The sequence below is a fragment of the Cyanistes caeruleus genome, chromosome 5 (genome assembly GCF_971803275.1).
Source record: "Cyanistes caeruleus chromosome 5, bCyaCae1.hap1.1, whole genome shotgun sequence".
NCBI classification, from domain to species: domain Eukaryota; kingdom Metazoa; phylum Chordata; class Aves; order Passeriformes; family Paridae; genus Cyanistes; species Cyanistes caeruleus.
The window spans coordinates 37,822,445-37,844,425 of record NC_141705.1 but is presented as its reverse complement, the minus strand read 5'-3'; the positions used below and the strand labels follow the sequence as shown (position 1 = coordinate 37,844,425).

General features: G+C 35.0%; 1 protein-coding gene across 6 annotated transcripts in view; it reads left to right on the top strand.

The window, feature by feature from the left end:
* Positions 1-21,981, top strand: part of PALLD (palladin, cytoskeletal associated protein) — a 186,345-nt gene that overhangs the window by 3,143 nt on the left and 161,221 nt on the right. For 2 of the 6 annotated variants that reach the window (XM_086890292.1, XM_086890294.1), the window contains 2 exons: positions 4,167-4,240; positions 4,366-5,213. In XM_086890292.1, the coding sequence (XP_086746418.1) occupies positions 4,417-5,213 (797 nt within the window). In that variant the 5' untranslated portion in view covers positions 4,167-4,240; positions 4,366-4,416. Of the gene's footprint in view, positions 1-1,019; positions 1,254-4,166; positions 5,214-8,962; positions 9,061-21,981 lie in introns of those variants that run through there. The other 4 variants (XM_086890293.1, XM_086890295.1, XM_023924927.2 and 1 more) reach the window with 4 other exon arrangements.

Genomic DNA, 21,981 nt, shown 5'->3' with positions numbered 1-21,981 from the left:
ACATGTACTGCACTCCAGTGTTGCCAAGGAACAAATTTTAGTAAAAAATGCAAGGCAGTATCTAGAAGATCTTGAGCTAAGAGCAAATGCCAGTGTACAAAATAATTTCAAATCTGAGAGCAGATATAATGGATGCTGGCAGAAGGGATGGAGGTCTGTAACATCTCTTTGGAGCTATAATTTCTTCTATCCCCTCTGGAGCATGTGACTCCCAATAGGTTGCAATCTGGCAGAAACCACGTTGCCCACACATTGCTTTTATTTCTGGAAACTATGTGATAAAGTCTGTAGATTAAACCAACAGCCTTCATGTTTACTTCTTCCTTTCACTGAGTTTTAACAGAAATTATGTGCTTGAAAAAGTGCTTCTGGACAGATTTTTTTTTCCCTGGGACTAAAGTCTCACAGGAGGTTTAATGAGGTGAAAGTACTTTCTTAGCAGAGACAGTAAGGGAGAATTGGCTATTACACATTATGCTCTACAACTCTATAGAAACTAAAAATGTATTTTGATTGTTTCAGTGTTAATGCGTGTGTCAGAGTTGTGGGGTATTTTTAAAGTCCATGCTTTCCAGGGATTTTTTGTGTATTTTATGAGGGAGATGCTTCTTTTCTGATTACAGTATTATTTCACTTGAGATGTGAAATTCAGTAAGTTAATTTATTTATACAGTGTAATATATAATTACAGATTAATAATTATAAATTATTACAAAATTTGCCATATTTCTGCTCGTAACTCCAAAAATGTTGAGTCTTTTCCAACCTGAATGATTCTAACTTCTCTCTTTTCTACAAGATTTTAAGGTACACAAGGAAGCTATTGATTTTAAACTATTCTTAGTAGAAAAAGACAATTATTTTATTATCATGAAAATAATTCTGTTTAAAAAATTAAAAATCTACTACCATAAAATGCTATAAAAAGGGAATGGCTAAGTTCTCTGAATTTCTGAGTTGTAAGCACACAGGACTTTGTGCCACTTCCAGGCCTAACATTGCTTCTGCTGGAATTCCAGATAGTGGCAGTCTGCTGAAACATGAGTTCAGTTACCAAATATAGCTGAGTGGGGTACGAATTTCATAGTCGCAGAGGACGGATGTAACGCACAGGCCACAGTCTTCTCGACCAAGGACCAAGAAAACTGTAGTGAAGAGCTGGAGCAGCTTTAAGCCTATTCAGATAGAGAAGGAGAAAAACAACTTTACCTACTATTAATTATACTTGAACTCTTCATATTGAACTGCTCATTGTAAGATCTGGTTTATATTTTCTGCTAAATGTAATTGTTGCATTTGTGGAGTATTTTTGCAGGATTTCATAATTCAGAGAAAAACTATGTGCTTTTTTTGTTTTAAAAAATCTTAATCGATACATTTCATCCTTCATATGATTCTTTTGAAGAGACAGGCTTTGGGCGATGTTAAGTAATAATTTTTTATTTGGCAGGTTCTGAAAATTGAGGGTGTTTATCTTGAAATGAGTCCTTTAATTTTCTATGTTTTTCCGTATTTTACTATATATCTTTTCAAAACCTTAATTTGATTGGTAACTCTGTTTTTTTCTGAAATTATCATAATCCAGTACATTTCAAATTTAATATTTACCATATGATTCTTTTGAGCATCTGTACTGGGTTTTGAATAAGTATTTAAACTGCATGATAAAAAAATGTGATTTTACTTGGGCATAAATTTTAAATATATACAAGTAGGACTCCATAAATAGTCTGTATGTAATAATGTTGACAGAACAGTGTTTACCTGTGTGCAGCATTGTATTTTATGCTTGTGTCTTTAAATGATACAGTATATGGCTTTGCAGGTTACCTAATGAGTAAAGATGATGAAAACTGTTATAAATACATTGTAGTCTAACTTGGAGAAGCTAGAAATAGCATTCAAAATTTCTAATTATGATCTTATAAGCTACTTGATAGGGTTAGTGATACTTAACCTCCAATTCACTGTGGTTACAAGTTTCACTAAAAGAATAGCAAGTTTATGTATTACAGTATGGCTGAAAAAGGTCTTTCTCCTGGAAGCTTCTATTCAGCTTCCTAAAGCTGGACATACAAATCCATTTTCAGGCACCTTCTCACCAAGAAGGCTTATCAGCATTAGAAATTGCCGATAAACCAGCACATTTGAATCCATCAACTTTATCTAAATATCCAGGTATAGACTGATTCAGCTAAATTTAGCTGAAAATTTAGCTTTGAAAATTACAATGTATGTAGCCATTATATTTTTCTAATGACAAAGCTGAGTATTGGTAAGAATTATGTTAATTCATAATATGTTAATTTTAATCACCACGTTGGGTGGCTAACAATAAGTAAAATTGTCCTCCTAGCCATGAAACAGCTCATTGAAACATTAGAGCAGCTCGGTGTTGGAAGTCAGGGAACTTAATCTGCGTATGTAATGTGTCACTTTGAGATGTGAACAAGCTAAGAAGCAGTGTGTGTCAGATTTAAACAAAGATATAATTTGAAGGACGCATATTTACATGTTGTCTAAATAGCACCTTTGTTCATTTGAATACAAAGTTTTAAAAAATAACTAAGATTAGAGAAGCAGAAACTCGGCAGGTTTAACCCTTATTTTCCTGGCATTCATCCAGTTTATGCCTGAACAGCTGAGCCTCTAGACCAACTGTTTGCTGGGCTTCTCAGATTCTTTCTTTAAAGCTGCTATGTGGTAGTCAGTTATACTGTATATACTTTTTTAGATTTTGTTGACAAGAGATTGGCATGGTTGCTAAATTTGTTGTCTTGTAAATACAGATAACAGGAAAGGAAGATGTAATCCCAGAAAATAATAAACTCATCCCTGAATTCTATAAAAACATATATCAAATCCTAAATGCTTTGGGTTTCTTATATTTCTCTTTTATGCGTTGAGTTGTAATCTGTTGGCAAGAAAACAGGCATATCAAGAGATACATATGCTAAGCCAAGAATTCTAATAATCTATCAGTCATTTAATGACTACATGCTGGGTAAGCCCTGGTTTAGTGACTAAAGGTAATTGGAGCCTGCACAGCTGATGTAAAATACATCCGAGTGCATTGCATGATTGTCAAGCCATTTCTCCACTATCAATAGAGAATTAAAGGAAAATATATTTTTAAAATCTTATGTAAAAAATTTTTCTTGTAGAAATTTTTGTTAGAAGAAGAGAATTTTTCAGGATAATTAAAACCTCTGATCTTCAACTTAATTAAATGCTCTGCAGAAACAATAATTATATTCCAGAAAACACCAGCCACAATCTAGTGACCAGTTGGTAAAATACATTTCAACAAGGAAATTTTCTGTCCAGTCCCTCTCTTGGGGAAAGTGTGGTTTCCTCGATGTCTTGTTTCTTGCTGACTTTAAAGAAAGTGCTCATCTTAATTCTGAAGTCATGTTGGGAAGCTGGAGAGGTATAAGTGCTTCTTTGCTTTGTGAAACTGTTACAAAATATACATTATACACTTCCATTGTGCTGGTTGATATATAGGTTTTGAAATCTATTTCTTCAGTGCTTTACTTTTAGCATATGGTAGCTTGATATTTTATTTTTCAGTGTTGAGGAAAGTGCTGCTAAATTGGCAACAAGTTAAAAATGCTAGCACAATAATTAAAATAATATTAAACACATTATCAATGTTAAGCAGAAAGGATGACTTGGAATTTCTAATCCAGATCTCCTTGTGTGTATCCTCATAATGGTTTCAGCTTGGACACTTCTCTCAGAATTTGATGGTTTAGTGTCTGGAAGACAATGTTATGGGAAAGAGGAAAGTAAATATATTCCAAATATCTTCATAAGGCTAAAACCAGGGAAAAAAATGAAGCATTATAGCATTGATGCAAAATAACTAATCAGATGTGAAATAACAGCATATATACATATTGATCCAGTGGAATCAAGATTATGCTAGGCAATATACAGACAAAGTATACTTCATACTTCTGAGGGAAGATTAATTAGAAAATTGACTCCTAAGTGCTCTCATTTCCACCTAAACAATTTGCAGTCCTGGTTCATTCTAATAGATTCCAAAGTTTATGGTATGTCATGCACCATTAGGTTCTGCTTGTCTTCCAGCTTTGTGTCTAGTTTATGGGAACTAGGATATATCTCTTTCATTAAGCACTTGTTCTTTTGTCTTCCAGGATGCAAGACAGAAGCTGTGGCCAGCCATTGCCTCTTTCTTTAATGCTGAAGGAGACTTATTCTCCAGAGAAAGGTAGCAGTAAGGGATATTCTGAGAGTATGTCGGAAGCTTCATCTTACCGTGACTTTTTATGTGATTCCCTGTCAGACACACAGAATGGTGAATTTTCAAATGAACTTTCTGCCTTCCTTACCCAGGAGGAGATAAGTAAGAGCCTTGACATAGCTCGAGAAGCCATTGCCAATTCTATGGAGGAAGATGAGAACACAGCTCCAGACTTTACTCATTATCTCAACACTTCTCTTTCTAGCCCTTCAGAAAACACTTCTTTCAGGGACACCGACCTGCATGAGCAAGACACTTTACAGACATCTCAAGCAAGCAGTTGGACTTCATCTGCTGCAAGTCATGTTCTCCCAAGGAATCAGGAAGATCAATCCACTGCACCTCAGACAGAGGATAGTTTTGTCACAGTTTCTAGGGGACAAGCAAGCACCTCACCTTTTCTACCTGCTAGTCCCAGCTTTGTCAGAAGCCTGAAATATTCAGAGAAAGGTGGTCCATGTATGCCTAAGACAAGCCCAAACTCTGAATCAACATCCCAGGGGGAAGCTCCTTTCAGGAACAAGCTGTGTGACAAAGCTGCCACATTCATAGAGGAATTATCATCTATATTTAGGCAGGCAGCAAAGACAAGAGGCCGTAGTCCTGATGGGGACTCTTCTTCTCCAGACAGTGGATACCTGTCTCCTAATAAGAAACAACCAGCTTTAAGTACCTTGGTGAACCAGGAGTTTGACAAACCACATCAAGAGACTGAGCCTGAGGAAAAATTATCTGGAGTTCATCTGAATGAAAAATACTATTCTGGAAGGGGGAGCATCATGGAGAGCAAAATGGTCCTGTGCCGTCCCTTCATCAACATGGAAGAGCATGAACTTTCACCACCTCTATTCACTCAGAAGCTCCGGAGCCAGGAAGTTGCCGAAGGAAACAAAGTATTGCTGGAGTGCAGAGTTGCTGGCAACCCAGTCCCTGATGTCAGGTAAGTGTTAAGTCACCAGATACCATCACCTGATTGTGGGAGATACCTAAGGACAGATATGACAGTGACCTGCCTAGAGGCAGTCACGTAAGAGCAGTCAATCATGCAGTTTTACAAAGCACAAAGGATTAACATATTCTAATGTCTTTATTTCACTAGAATGTTTCATTCTATTTGCTTGGGAAATTAAATTCTACTTGAGTTAAGAGACACATGGCAAAATTTGAAACAGAATTGGCTCTAGCAACATTCTGTGTGATTGTTACATCATTAATCCAGGTAAAAGAAGAGACTACTTGCTCCTAAAGAGCATATCTCGAGAAGATACAGTCTTTAATTAGAATGTGTCCAAGATCCATGTAAACTGTTTTTCTGAATCTTAACTCGGGCAGAATCAGAAAATAAGAAGGCTTTTAATGACTGAGAAAATGAGTAATGAGAAACATTGCTGACATAATAGTAGATTATTGCAAAATCAAGTATACTTTTAAGTAATCACATCAGTATAAATTAATTTGTAATTTCTGTCTTATTTCCCTTTTGACACACTTAATTGTGCTATGGTAGCAGTCTATAGATACAGCCATTATTGAATTCTGGAAAATATGATTGATGCTAACTTTTTGGGCTTTTGCAAAGCTCCCTGACAGTCAAATGAATACACTTTAATGGTCCATTCTCGAATTGGTTTTATTTAATAATTATTAATAATTCTCCATCTGGTAACTGAAAGAAGACACATCAGTTACTATCAAAAATTACTTTTTCAAAGTTTCCACTAAAAAAAAATTCCCCCTTCATCTCTCTTTCATTATGGATCTTCAAGAGAGGAAAAATACAGCAGCTGCACCTCAAAAATTATTTATTTCGGAAGTTTATGCACTGCTTTTGCTCGTCCTTTCTGTAGTGACACCGATTTGGCTGAAGAGGTCACTCACACACAGCACGGGCAGCACAGAGCCCTCAAGTAAGCGCTGCTGTGGAGCCAAGAGAGCAAAAAACCAAGGCTCGCTCAGGGGTTAAGAGACAGCAAACACTTGAGTGATGTTTGGGTGAGACTCCAAAGTCTGAATGTTAGGGAAAGGAGATGGTTCTTTCCAGATGAGAAAGCATGCAGAAAAATATATAGTGGATTTTTATCTATAATAGCTTAATCACTTGGAATTTCTAAACAGTTTCATAGTTAGTATCATCTAGGCACGTCACTGTCCTTTCTTGATATGAAAAGGAGTTTTATAGTGTATCCTATATATACATCCAGGAAACAGTTAATTTGCTGCAGTGGAAAAAGACAAGCCTGTTTAAAACCACCCACATATTGCAGAGCAAGTGAAGAATGTCTGTGCTACTTTCAGAAATATTTTCTGTAAATGGGAGTTTTATATGGTTTAAAAGTAGAGCAAAACATCAATGATGCAAGAATAGTTGACCAGTCTCTTGTATTTTGATAATGAAAATAATCCAGTTTTCTAAAGCACTTTTCTTAGACAATTGTTTTATTAGATTGGATTTCTGGTTTGTAATATATGTGGAAAACAATCTTCACACCATTATCATACTAATTCAAAATATTTACAGTTTTTTTAAGAAACTGGCCAGAAAAACAAAACGAAAGTGTAAAAGATATAAGCTTTTTGTGAAGACTTCTGAATAGGTAGAAAGTAAAAATGGATATTAGGGAAGTATTGTATTGCATAAAGAAGGGCTATGGAACAAGCTGAACAGTTACCTGCTGTGAGAAGTGTAAGAGCAAGCCATTTGGCACATGCAAAATCTGCTGAACAGGAGATGCAGATGCAGGGCTGCCATAGTCTCTACATTTGCATATAGCAATAAAATCTATAGAAACCAAGCTTCAGCTCTTCAGATTTTTCCCAGATAAACCAATTTCAATAACGTAGCCACTGCAAAGGCTGTTTTTGGAAGTCTGTGTGATAAGTGTGATTAAAGTAGAAAACAGTTAGGATTTTTGTGGGGTTTTTTTGTTTGTTTTGTTTTTTTTCCTCAGCTGGGAAGAAAACCAGAAGCCACATTTCCTAAAGTCATAAGTAAGTAACAATTGTTTAATCACGACAAGAAACTCACTAACTTATTTCACCAGGCACTCAAAAAGTTGTCCAGCACAATAATGAATACAGCTGATATTTAAGCAGCATCAAGCACTGGCAACTATGAAATCATCCAACTGACACCAGAGCAAAAGGCCTTCAAAAGAATCAATATTTTTTTCTGATCTTTTAGCATGTTACTGCTTTTCTATGCCTCACATTTTATCCTGGATTCAAGTAATCTTTATAACTGGCTTTCTTCCCTTTTCATGGCTTTTTCTGTAGCTCAACTTTCAAAATCCTCAGCCGATACAAACTTGAGCTAGAATCCTTCTTTATCCTGCTACTTTTCTTAAGGGGAAAAAGAAAACAATGTTGCAGAATCTTAGTATAATTAAAGAAACCATTAAATGTGGTGTAAAGACGAGGTGTGTATTTGAAGGTTATTTGACTATGAAAGCCTCTTAAATTTTCAGTTCTTTAGATGATCATAGCCATGCACAAGTGAAAGTAAAACAGTGTGTGTTATGGTCTGAGTAATGAAATTTGACTAAAGTAGCTTTGTACTACAAATAGAAAAAAACATAATATTTTGACAACAGAGCTTACAACTAGAATCTTAGTGTTGAAATCCAAAAGAAAATGATCAGTTAGATTTCAAGAACCTTTTTTCTTTTTCAAAGTTCAATGTCTAACTTGCAAGTTCTACTAGCAGAAAATCAGATTTCTTACAATGAATATTTTGTCACTGGTCAGAAGAATTCTTACATTTCTGAGCAATCCAGATTCCAGCCTAAGACCTAGGAAGTTACAGAGTGATTTGAAACATTCTAGGGTATCTGCCTTCTAAAGAAGGTCTAAAATATGTAAAATATAAGTTGAAATAAAATTTCTGTTACTCTCAAAACCATTTTATCAGTCAGTAGCTGTCCTTCAAAGTGCATTAGCAATGCAGTGTTTAAAATACTCATATTAGCCTTGAGCTAGCTAAAGCAAATCCCAGCTGGGTGTGAGTTAGACCTCTTCAGCATTTGCCTCGCCACCTGAATATTTAATTGCTTCTGAGGTCTGCCTGGAGCTGTAAGCTGTGATTAAAGTATTTTTTGAGGTCTACCCTGAGCTGTAAGCTGTGATTAAAATATTTACAGATATTCACCCAGTTTCTGTAGCACAAGAGGTATTGAAATGTTTTGTACAAAATATATTATTTTCCTTTTTCCACAGCAAACTGGTAAAAAAAAAATAATCCAAATTAAAAATAAGGCATTTTCCATATACTACATGACAAGAACAGATTTCTTTGCTTTAAGGAAAAATTTGCTCTCATTATAACCCTTTTCTTCTTGTAAGTGCTGTTTGTCTAGATTTAACGGTAACAAATACCTAAAATCCCCACCTAGACACATTATTTGCATGTAACCCAGAGCTGTTCTTAGAAAATATAGAAACAAAGGCAAAGTATAATACTTAAATTTATAATAAAACCAAATTATGTTGATTTCCACAGCTTCAAAATCTTACCCAGTTTTACAGACTTCAAAGGTCTTGAAGACTAAAAACATTCAATAAACTATGTCACCACCATAGTCCTCCCATCAGGCACAGTTGCAAAGAAAACTGAATGTATTGAACATCAGATTAAGTCATGCTTAACACAATTCTGCACAGCTGTGTAAAACCCCAGGTGTACAGGACAACAGTGATTAAAATACCTACCCAGCAGCTGGTAGTTTTAAATCTTGGAAATGTAAGAGGTATCACTGATGTAGTTTCTGCTTCTTTACTGGACTTGATTTGAGGTAGGAAAATCTGTGGTTTAGAGACAGAATTTAGTTTTGTTTCTTGAAGTCTCTTAGGAGGTAAATTTTGTAGTTGTAGTGAAACACCAGTACCTTGGTGAGAGATAAAGATGTTCTACTAATTCTATAATGGCAATGCTTTAGTACTACTTATTTTTATCAGTGGTTATCATATTTTTTTATGTATGTGTGGTAATGGGATATGCTTTATCATTCTAGGTGTCCTTAGTTAAAAACAAAACCTGTTTCACAAGTGTGTTCTTTGCTTTCTTGTAGAAATTCTTTAATAGTCATCTTCAAAATTGCTGTGTTACCTTTTTATTTGTAGAATCTTCACTATTTAAGTTAGATTTTTAATTAGTGCAGGTCCTACTTTTCATATATTTTTATATATATTTTTATACATTTTAGCCTATATACATACTTGTGTTATTGAAGATGGAAACTTTAGTGAAGATACTTTATGATGAATTTGTTTAAAGTATTTGCTAATTCCATTCTTGCTGGCTTGTCCCAGACCAGAATTTGCTTCTGAACAATGAAATGCTTTATGTGAATTAAAACAGAGTTTAGTAGATTACAAGAATTATGTTAGCTACAGTGATTGCAGAAATACTTCGTAAAAGATAAAAAAAGATTAGGATGTATTCTGTGTGGGAGGAGAGGGCTCTTGTGACTTGAAAATGAGTAACAGCTATATATATTATTCTTATACAATAAAAAAATCAAGTCTTGAGCTTTGAGGTGATTCTAATCTCATTAAGAATTGATATAAAATAATTGCACAATTTATGCAATTGTTTCTGCTACATTATTTCAGTGTTATTATAATCGTTTATTAATATTTAGAATAGTGCAACAAGAAATAGTGGTTTTCTTATTATCCAGCCATTTGTAAATGATGTCTCCAGAATATCTTGCATTTATTTCCTAAGGGTAATAATTCATGAAGTTAGTTGTCAAATTGCTCACAAATATAAACATTTTTCTTATATTCTCTCCATAGTTTTCTCTATTAAAATGCTTTCCCAATAAACATACTTTTATACAGAAATCTCACATAGTCCTCTATTAATCTTCTCAGAGTAGAATCCTATTAATCAGTCTTCTTACTAGCCTTTTGCAGAGGGTGCTTGTTAAGAGTGGAAGAATATTCTTGTAGATAAGAAGTTCCCTGAGTAAAAAATGTTCTGTTTGCAGATCTGGATGTTTTTCCAGATGTGTATGGAGGCAGCATTGATAAATATCTGAAAGTGTTAACAGCATGCTTATTGCTGAGATTAAACCAAAAAATGTTGCTGTTTTAATCTGGCAGTACACTCATTTAAGAAATCTGTTCAGATGTAATATATTGTCATTCAGGATTTTATTAGCACTCAAATGAAGATAAAATGTATATCAATATGAAAACTGTATGTCAGCTTCCTCAATATTTTTCTGTCATAATAGTATTTTTTTCTTTCTCTTAATAATGCCTACTTTTGTTGGGCTTTTTTCTTCATTTATAAGTCAAAATAATAACTATTTGCAGTTATTATTTTTTTTAACCCTTCTTCCCTTCTCATTTATTTCCTTTTATACTCTTTGTTTATTGGACCATACCATGCCATTCTTGTGGGGTTTGTTTGTTTGCTTTTGCTGATTTTCAGGTAAGGCCTGCCCATCTTCAGGAATCCCTGGAGTTTGAATTTTCTTTCAGAGCAGATCTGGAACATAGTGTTGAAAGTCACCTCAGTGACTTGTGAAACTGCTCCTTAATTCTCCTTGTCTTAGAACAGTGCTCTGGAACTAGAGCTAGAACAGAACTCTGGCTTTGTTTGGAAATTGAGGGGTGATAGTCCAGCACAAACGGTAAAGCTATTGCAGTGGCTGCCTATAGAGATTTGTGGCCTGCAGGTATTAGGTAGATAGCATGCATCTTTCAGATATTTCCTTTTCCATTCTCCATTCATTTCCAGAGTCCACACCCTCTGGATTTTCTGCATCTGGGGAAAATATACAGTGAAGTTAAGGCTTGTGTAGGTCACGTTCCCACCTGCTTTAAAAAACAGTGTGGCTTATCTGAGCAATGCTAGTGCATTGGTTTTCTTAATTCGTAAGTAATAGTTCTTTTACCTTAGAACCACTTGGAAAGAAAGTTTGCCATGGTGCTCCTTAAGAACAGCATTTGGGAGACTCTTGTAGTATATAATTGTCTGGTTGCAGAGAGAGGGCACAGCTTAGTGCCCTGTGGGTGTAGGCAGGTTGTTACTCTATAGGAATGACACCCTTGCTGGGTGTGTGGGACCTAACCCAGTGTATGTACCCATATGTGCTGCTGGTGATGATGATTTTCAGAGTGGGGAGAGGGATTAGGATTGCTTTGTTGATGTACTGCATGATACTGGTTTATGACATGGTAATGCCAAGGGCAGTGAGGGTCATTAGGGATGTATATTCAGTGTTGTTCACCTGTCTGGGTCTTGTCCCATACCTCTGGGTATCCATTATTAATCATACCCAGCCTATAGGAGAAACAGGAGGAGGATTTTCCCCAGCCTTCCACCCCCTTCTCCTTCTTCAGGTCTGCTATAAAAGATTTTGAGAACTTTGGATTCTCTTTAGATGTTAAGAAAACCATCTTTCACTAAATTGTTAGCTCAATCCATAAGCTTTTGTTCCTCCCTCACCAGAAGGGGAAAGGGGAGTGGTTTATTTGGGGTTTAATTTGCTCCTGGAGTTAACGCACAATAATGATAACCAAATGTTTTGTTTGAAAGGGCAGAGTTTTTTTACTTGCTTGCCTGTCACCACAGAGTACAGTATTTAAAATAGGTACCTGAAAAGCATGACTCTTTCCTATGTGAAATGATCTTTACAAAGTTCAGATTGTGATAACAGTAATTATATAGATCTTATAAAATAGACAAATTGCTAGAAAACAGAGCAATCCACTGATGTTACAAAATGAATATTCGGAGATCTAAAAGAATGTGTGGATGTGGTTGAGAAGGTGGCCTATGGGGGCACAAACTCTTTACTTGTTGGATTTTGTAAAAGCCCCAAGGAAGATCTGGACACTGGGGTTATTCTTATGTTGCATTTATTTATTGTCTCTCTAGAATAGTTTTGACTACATGATGTAAGCATTTCCTCACCTTTGTTATATAGGCTCTGTGTATCATCAGGCTCTCTTTCTTTGGAGCTGTCATTTTTCATTAATGTGGAAATATCTTTTGTCATTTTTGGGGTTTGAAAGTTTCATACTTTGGTTTTGGTTTTTGTGTGTGGTTTTTTCATCCTGAGAATTGGAAGGATAAAGCCTGTTAGGTGCATAAAGATGAGTGCTGCAAGAGGCAGTTGTGAAAACAAAGGGATAGTTATTGGAACTAGAATTACTCTCTTAAATTGGAATTAGGAAGAGAATTTCAGCTCAGGTACTTTATTTTTCTCTGTTTGTGAATGCCAGTGTCTCTGGTTTAGTTTTTCTGATTGTATTACTGAAACTTTAAAAACATCTCAGTTCACTTCTTTATTCTTTTATTTTTTTTCTGCTTCTCAGTAAAATAATGCAGATCTAAAGTTCCTTTCTAATGCTCATGAAATAAATAATGTATGAACTAATATTTATAAAAAGACTCAAAGATTAGATGAAGATGTTATCAAAATACTTGATGGCTAACATGAAAAACTTAAAAGTGAAGTAATAAAAATGATGCTGCTATCTACATAGTGGAAAAAAACATAAAGGACTTTTGCCTTGTGTTTACATAGGAATTGGATGAGACTTGGATGAACTTTGAAATAATGTGGCACCACATATCTTCAGAAAGCTCTTTCACTACACAGGCTTTGTCCATGTTAAACATTTTTAGTTTTAAAACAAAGTTTAATTGAAGTAGTTTTAAAATACAGATTTCCCACAAAAGTGGTGCTGAAACAGTGCCAGAGGCAGAATTCCAAGAGGCTGCTTTTACTTCATGAGTTTACTTCATAAATTTCAGAATTTATTTGTATAAATCTTATAAGCTGTCTCTGGGCCTTTCCAGTATTGTGCAAAGCATCAACAGCCAAGAAGTCTGACAGTGAGAAAATACATCAGCAATCTGCTTGTCATGGACTAACTGAAAGTGATCTGTGAAAAATAAAACTAAATGTAGAGGCTAAGTAGAACAGAGGCGGGAATGAACCTGCATGATTTAGGCCTATTTTACTTGTACTGAAAGAGAAGACAAGAGTAGTGAGGCTTTTCACAGAGAAGTGTTTGGAATAAGTAATTCTGGCATAACTACTTATCAATGTTCAACAGGTACGAAGTGCTATTCCAAATCCCATTTTAAATATCATGCTTAATACACTTTGACATGTTTGCTCATTTGCCTAAAGGCAGTACCACATCTTGGGTTGTTTTAAGCTTCTTAAGGGCAATTATAGCAGTTTATTAATGTTACTTAAACAGGACGTATCTTTTTAAAACACAATACATTGCTTTAAAAATATAAATAAATGCAAGTATAACTTTGAAACTTGATGCTTTAAAAATTCTTTCTAATAAAATACAGTGATGTCTGAAATATGCTCTGTAAATGCATTCTTGGCAATGTGAAAGCTATGCTTAAAGATACGGATAATAAAATTGAACAAATAGGACTTTTCTGCAAACATTCATAGCTGATGGCTGAAAATGTTTAACTTCAGTTTGGGCTATTAGAGCTGGCAGGGTTTTGAGGGAGGTAGGAAAAGCTATGGACTAAAAGCTTATAATAGAAGGAGCATGGAAGAAACAATGTTAAACAGCAGTGAATAATGAGCTTTTTTTATTGGTTCTGGGTCCCATCTGGAAAGTGTGTTTTTTCTAACAAGTGTTACAGTTTGATCGGGCTCTGATAAGTGGGCTGGAACCGTGGTTGGTTTACTTGTAAAAGGACCTGCCTTTCCAGCCCATGCAATGGTAAAAGAAGGAATAAAAGAAATTCCCTTGCCCTCCTATTCCCTGTAACATAAGAAACTAAACAAGTCATAGAATCATAGAATAACCTGAACTGGAAGGGATCCATGAGGATCATCCAACTTCAAGTCTTTTTCATACTATCCATATTTCCTTCCCTGAGCACAAAGATATAAAGAAGGGAGGAAAGTTAGGTTATAGGAATTAGCTGTGGAGGTTTTTGTACCTTGTACCATTTTGCTCACATTTTGAGGTGTGTGGTGGTAGAAGATCATCAAGTAGACATTTTGTCATGAATTTTCACATTCCACGTGCTTTAGGAAAAAAGTGAAGATTAAAAGATTATTTGGGGTTTTTACACTTTGGGATATTTAAAAATTATGTTATGTAGTGAGGAGATAGAAGATAGAACAAAATTTGGAAGCTTAGCTTTGTACAGAATCAGTCTTTATTAAGATATGGTCCCTTTAGATATTTAAGTGTTTCTTAGCTTTTGTCCTCAAGAAAAATTTTCACATGTTATAATTAAGAAATGTACTTAATTTCTATTTCTGTGTCTCTGTAAGTTGCCTTACCTGAAGCGACTCACGACAGGAGAACTGATCAGTAGGAATAGGAAAAAATTGCTAACTAAAACAGTGAGTGACTCATTTAAGTATTGAAAACTTGGATCAATAGCCATATGATCAAGAAATTAGCATATTTCTTAAATAAGTAGGTAATTGGGTAGAGAAGAGGTGCTATTTTATTTAAAAAATCAAGATGAATAATTCAACTAGATAATTTCACCTGTATTTACAAAAGGTAAAGTTGCAGAAGTACCTCACTGAATTACTGCAGATTCAAAGTGTTTGGTATTGACCTGTTTCCAAGAACTTTATTACCTTCAAGTAGTGTGCTACCATTTGGTGTGATACTACTCAGCATAGATGAGTGCACAGTTTAAGACTGGGAGTAGTGTGAACTTGAATAGATCTGACTTCCTGTGGGAAAGGGAAATAAGTTAAAGTGCCTGGGAATTGGAGGTAATTAACAAGTAGAATAACTCTTAAAATACTGGGGTTCTTTTTTTTCAGCTACCTGCAGGTCAAAACAGAGACTAGGAGATTTAGGATTAGATTCAGGGTAGATTTTAGCAGACTAAAATTTTTCTGCAACAAATCTGTTATGAAGACATATCTGTTATGTTTCTTTTAGTCTAATGCTAACATGCTGCTTCAAATCCAAGTGATTCATCGTTTAATGTTATTAGTATTATGTACTTGTAATTCATGCATACATTAACATTATAAAAATAGCTTACTTTGCAGTTATGCAGTGCCTTTCACGTGAGCATTTTGGTGCTTTATAAAAAGTTTGTATAATATGTGAACAGCTTTTCTTTATCTTCTTTATTTGATAAAGCTCTGCTTTTCAGGTGGCCAAAGGAAAATGTTTAGACAAATGGAAGTTATCTCTCATTTATAGTACAACTGATTGGTACCTACTGCTAACTATGAATTCTTTTAATATTACAGAGAATGTGAGCACATTGCTCTTAGAGTAAGTTAGTCAATCTAGAGTACTGGTTCCCCATTTTCAAGCATGACTAAGAGAATTTATCCTAATCTCTGTGAAAACCAAATTTGGTTCTGTTTTTTTGGGAAAGACCCATGTTCGGGCATGAGCATTTTATAGTACATGTTATGAATCTCTTATGAACTTGAGAAAATTCACTTTTTCCAACTGAAACATGTTTTCTGATATTCTTCATTTTGTACAGACACTTGCCATATCTGCTTACCCTCCACCATCAATGAAACTAGCAGTTGCAGTAATCTCAGAAGACCTAAGGATGTTCCTTTTTTTTTCTTCTTAAAAAAATTAGTCTTACTAATCTAAACATTTGCAGCAGGGATTATTACAATCCCTGAAACCTGACTCAGTGTTGTAATAGGGTTTATACAGCTGCAAAGAAGCATGGGACAAACAAAAGCATGGTAGTCTAGAAACAGAAGTCCTCACATAAGTTAAAGTTCTGTTTATACCCATTTTACATGGTGCTCTATTAAGTTTGCTTTCCCAGTCCACAGAAGTTTTGAGAAGCAAGCTGAAGGCAAAACCGTTATTCTGTAAATACGTTGCTGTTTGCTGCCTCAAGAATTGTAGGGCTAATACCGAGGTACGTAGATTAGAACTATTTATCCATCTTACTGCAGTTTTAAGTGAAATGTTTGCTTTTAATATTTACTGAAATTTGCATAGTGGTGGCTGGCAAAACTGTAGTGGCACTTTTGGCAGCTATCTGTGCTTACCCATGCAATGGCTTCATTAGATAAGGAATGTCAGAGATGAAATAAGCAACTCCTGATTCCTTAGAAAGGCTCTCCACACAGCTAATAAAGATTCTTGGAATGCAAAGGTCTGACAGTAGGAGATATGAGGAACCACAGACCCTATGCGTGGCTCTTCCCAAATATGACTAAGGCATTCTGTGAATTGGCAGTGCAAGAAAACTACACTGCATGCAAATGAAATGGAAGAACTGAAGAAGCAGCAACTACTTAGGAATGCTAGAGAGAGGCCTAAGGCACAGCCTTTACTGGTACTTTTTCTTTGCTAGTACAATCTGGATTTGACATCTCTTTTAGGACTCCCACTGCTATCATCAAAAATCTGCTCGTAAGATCAAACCTCCTTTTCATAAGTGATGAAGCTGAGGTTACTGGGAGCAGATTTAGAAGGAATACCACAATCTGACTCATTTTCTGCCAGTCACATATTGTTTTTCAATAGAAATATCCTTTACTTATTTCTACTAATTAAATGGCAAGTCAAACATTATAGAGAAGATACATCAACATAGAACAGATGAAGTTCCTGGTGTTTAATTGTATATTTTTTGTCTATATTACTAATGGAATATTCTGCTTTAGAGATTGATTTTAGTAATTTACAGAAAAAAACCCACACTTTTTTTTTGAAGAGCATTTAATACTATCTGTGCCTATCCTTTTCTTTGCTTTTCCTAAAACACATATTTCGAGTAACAGCGATTTCTTTTCTCAGAAAGGGCAATTATCTCTGAGAAATAGAGTGCCTTCATAACCCTTTATGTCTGTCTACCAAGAGTCTTCATCTCTCCCTAATTTTTTCTTTAGGTATTCAGAAAATTTTCTCTTTCACAGCATAAAATAGTTCCACTCATGCACAGGATCCAGACTCTAAATCTCAGATTTGGTCTGGTTTTCAAATATGACTTGGAGATTGAAGCAGGCTATAGAAAATCAGCTGGCATGTTGGTTAGAACAAGGAAGCTCCATCATGTGTTACAAGGTGTTTTACTAAGGTGCTTATTCTGCTCTCACTAGAATGCAATTAAGACTTTTAAGTAGTTTACTTTACTTTAGCCTCTTGCTGTCTTTTTTTTCCTTTGTAACTGCCTCAGCTGAGCAAGTGCATTTAGTTACATCTAACGTAGGCTGTCCTCCATTTCCATAGAGTGATGTGGATTTTTCTTGTCTTCCCACAAATAGAACAAGTCCGCCCTCAATATGAAGTTCTTGATATGTGAAATGTGTTAAGACTTTCATCAAAATGCTGTTCTGTTGTTCTGTAGAAGAACTCTATTTCTTTTAGTTGCTTAGTAAATTTTCAACCTTTGAATTCTTTCTTGATTGCTATTTGGTGAGTAGTGCACAGTGCATAGCTTCACACCATTTTATATTTGCCTTCCATATTCTGTTGGTTCTATTTTCTTGTTTACTCATGCAATCCTAATGAGCAGCACATACAATTTCTTAGTACCTTTCCCTATACTCAAAATGGAAACCATCTAGTTAGTTATATAATCTCCCTCAAAATTGTTGGTCATATAGGAGGCATCTAATAATAGTCTTTGAACAGAAATGCTTTTTTCCCTCATTGGTCATTAAAAATCAGTGACAAAATCCACAGCTGACTTAAAAATCAGTAAAGATTAAAAGATCCATGTGGACATTAAAATGGAAGCATCAAAAACTTTGAATATGTGAAATGAAAGCTCAAAGATACTGGAGCATGGGAGCTAATGGGGTTTTTTTTTAACACTATTCTACTGCCCATTCCATGTATATTACATGTATCTCTTAGGTGTAAACATGGCACTGAACATTTCATTCAAGCCTTGAGGAGTGTAATTCTTAACACCTGCTGTCTGAAGTAGAAAGGATTTCAGTGGTGACTTAACACACATGTAATCTTTGCTATAAAATAATTATTTGCACCTTTGTTTAGAATGACAGTAGGCTATTTAAAATGTGGAGTTTTTTTGTTGGTTCTTTGTTCTGCAGTGTATCGAGGACTAACATAATTTTCTCAGGAGGAAGACACGTAACTGTCAATCTCAGGGAAATTCACATATTTTACCGTAAAGAACTGTGCTTACTTTAACAAAAACTAAAAAAAAAACCAAACCAAAGACAAACAAAAAAAGCCCCCATAAAAACCAACCAAACAAAAAAACCCCAGTCAACCAAGAAACAAAGAAACCCAAACCATGACTTCTCCCCCCCCCAAAAAAATACCCAACAAAAATCCAAGAACAAAGCCCAGTGGAGCAAATTGCATGGCATTATTGAAGATTACTGAAACAAACATGCTGGAAATTAAAATAAAGGAGTAGTGGTTGACATACATGAATATATTTCTGATCTGTTTTAAGAAGATGCTATTTATTCAGTTTTAAGACTAGATTTTTTTTGACTACTTTAATTATTTTCCATGTTTATTGTAGTGAATGTAGGTTTCATATTTTGCTTAGTGTATCACCATTATTATTTGAACTTTATGCCTGAAAACCAAAACATATGAATAAGCGCAAATGAGATTTTCATCTATTTGAAGTCCTATGGGGCAGTTAAAAGAACTACTTTGGTTTTTTTTTAAAAAAAACAACCTATTTAACACACAGTATCAAATATTCAATCTGGCACATATCATCTTGACTTCCAAGAAAACCTTGTATTGTGTACCAAAGGGAAAAGGAGGAGGAGAATTTCTGAGGCTTCTACAATACTGCAGGCAGCTGGTATTCTAAAATTAATCTTTCTTGCATAAGCTGAAGCAGGATAGCTTCAGCTATAAGATCAATTATATCAGATGTTCTGCTAGGTTTATTTAGTGAGTCTTATAGAATAAAACTGAACATTTTCTTGGCTTGCTGAAGAATGGAATGACAAAATATTTGAGAATGACCATTTAGGCTGGAGAGAGATTAATTTCCAACAAATGCAGTCCTTCTACATAATAGTTCTGGGAAAGTTTTAAATTATTCGTGATATTGTTAGTTATTCACAGTTTGTCAGGGAGGGGAGGAAAGATCTCTATTTTAGTACTGCCTTTAATGCAAGCTCTTGTACTAGAGTTCTCTTAAACCCAAGGTCCTGAATAAATAGAAAAGCACAATATGTAGAAAAGCACTCCATTGCAAAGGGACTTGTTTCAGGCTGATGATAAGTCTTCAGTCATATTTTGCAATGGCTTTCAAAGTTCTAATTCTCATTTAGTAATATTTAAAGGTAGTTAAGTAATACAAGAGGAAGTTGTATGGTAGGTTGATTTTCAAGTCCATCAGTGTTTAAAGGGAGCAAGCAAGAGACAGGAAGGCTCTTGACTGTTATTTCAGTATTCTAACAATATTTCCTACTTTAAAGCTTCAACAAAGCAAGCATGTTGCACAATTAGTTCAAATTTCAAAATACCCTTTATCATAAACATGGTTCCGTAAACAGGAAGCTAGGAGACTGATTTCAAGAGTCTTACAGATGAATGTACTTTTCACTTATTTCTTGGGCCTTAAACTTCTGTAATGAGACTTGAGCACCAGTGAGAGATAACTGTGGGGCAGGGAAAGCTAGTGAACAGAAAAAGTTTTGCCTTCTATCTGATGTAACAAGCTTACAGAACTAAAGAAATCTGTAGAACAACAGATGTCATGGTCCCTTAGTTACGTTTTCTCTTCATGGGCCACAAAGATATCACATGATGCAAGAAAGGCAAGTATCATTCAGGCCTGTAAGCATAACGCAGAGCTGGTTGGATGGACCTTGGGGTTTGCAATATTATTATTATCATTATTATTATTACTGCTGCTTCTCCTGATCTTGTGAAAGTGTTGCAGTTTTCACTGGACTTGAGTTTTACTGCATTTTTGATACCTCTCATCTGGGATATAGAATTTCATGAAATCACTCTGTTGTAGAGAATGACTATGACAAGGCTGTGGTGGTTGTAACCAGAGCATCATGTCCCATTCCATAACTACCATTAGAGTTTAGAACTCCTGACCCTTTTATTCTGGTCCTTGTTAACAAATCTGCCTGTACCTGCTGAAGTCTGTTCCATACATACAAAGAGACACTGTTAAGAAAAGATGATAGTCTACCATGCTTTCACAATACAGTGTTTCTAATGTAAACCTCTGTATTGGCTACTTGATGATCAAAAAACCCATTTCTTCCAGGGAGACAAATTAGAGATGCTCTGTGTAATTTCAGTAAACCAAGTAAGTTCTGTAGAGATTCTCTTAGATTGAAAACAAAACCTTTTTTTTGTTGCTTTTCTGCAGGAATCAGGAAAGAAACTTCATGTGAGAAAAACAAATGATGATGCAATTTTTCTAAAAGTCTCTGAACAGAGACTTTTCTTATTTGCATGTGGTTATATTATTTCTGTTAGTGCCTCTTCTTGATTTTGGATTTAGAGAAATAAAACTATCCTTTCACTTAATATTTGAATCCCTTTCACTTTTCAAACTTTGTTTCATGAAACCTTATAGCCTGAGAGCCCTTTGAGAGTAGTCATCATAGATCTAACAGAATACTTTTGATATTTATCACAGCATGAAGGCAAAACGAAGAAATGCTGAGATTTAATGATGTTTTTCTTCAGAGCAGCTACTAAAAAAATACCAATGGAAAAAATGTTGATCTGTGTTAAGCCAAATATTATCTAGAAAGGAAATGTTTTGATTATATTGTAGTGGTATGAAATATTGCCTAAATAATGAAAGGCAAAAGGATATGGCCTTTTACTATATAATCTCTTTGGCCATCAGCCAGAGCAGGAAATTTTCTCTGGGAGAGTAAAGGTATCGAGTAACTTGAAAAGTAATATATTTTTAAAGACACTAACTTCATTTCACACTGCTTTCTAGAATTGGATTGTCACCTTAAAGAACAGACTTCTTGTTTGAAAAGTTGACTGCAGTCTAACTCTTTTTCTGTATTTATTTTAAATATGCTTTAATTGGATAGGGAAGACGGAGAAAACTACAGAATACCATTGTTTTAGTAAGAACCTTTATTACTAGTGAATAGCAGTATACTGGGAAATGTACTAGAGAACAGCATATATTATTCATGACTATAGCACAAATGTGTCACCATGAAGTCAAACACCAAAACACCATATATGCAGCATTTTATTTAACAGAATTGACTCTTGGCACAGTCAGTGTCAGCAATAAGTCCTAAAAAGTGCAGTGAAGTGTCCTGCAATTATATTCTGCTTCTGTTTGCTGTACCAAGTGATTTCGTTCACTTTTTTGAAAGTCTTTGTGGCAAGAGCATTGCATGAATGAATCTATACAGAACTAAAGCAGAAGGAGCGGGGACAAAGGGAAAGGCTGTAGATGGTTGGAGGGATTTCAAATCAATCTTGAAAGGATTTTGGCTACTGATTGAACCTCTAAAAGAACTGTTATTGATTGTACAGAAAACTGCATGCTGTTAAAATTTGAACAGTGAAATAGGGTTTTGCTCAAGACAGTTGCAAATGATTGACTACTATTCTACTTGTGGGGACAAAGCTACCACAGTATGTTATTATGTACTAAAAAAGTTCTGTTTCAGAAAGTACACCAGTTTATAATGCTTTTGAAATGTCACTACCTGTATTACATTTGCTATATGAATTGTGATAGTGAATAACTGAATAATCACAATATTCACGTGCCTTAAAAAGCATGAATAGGA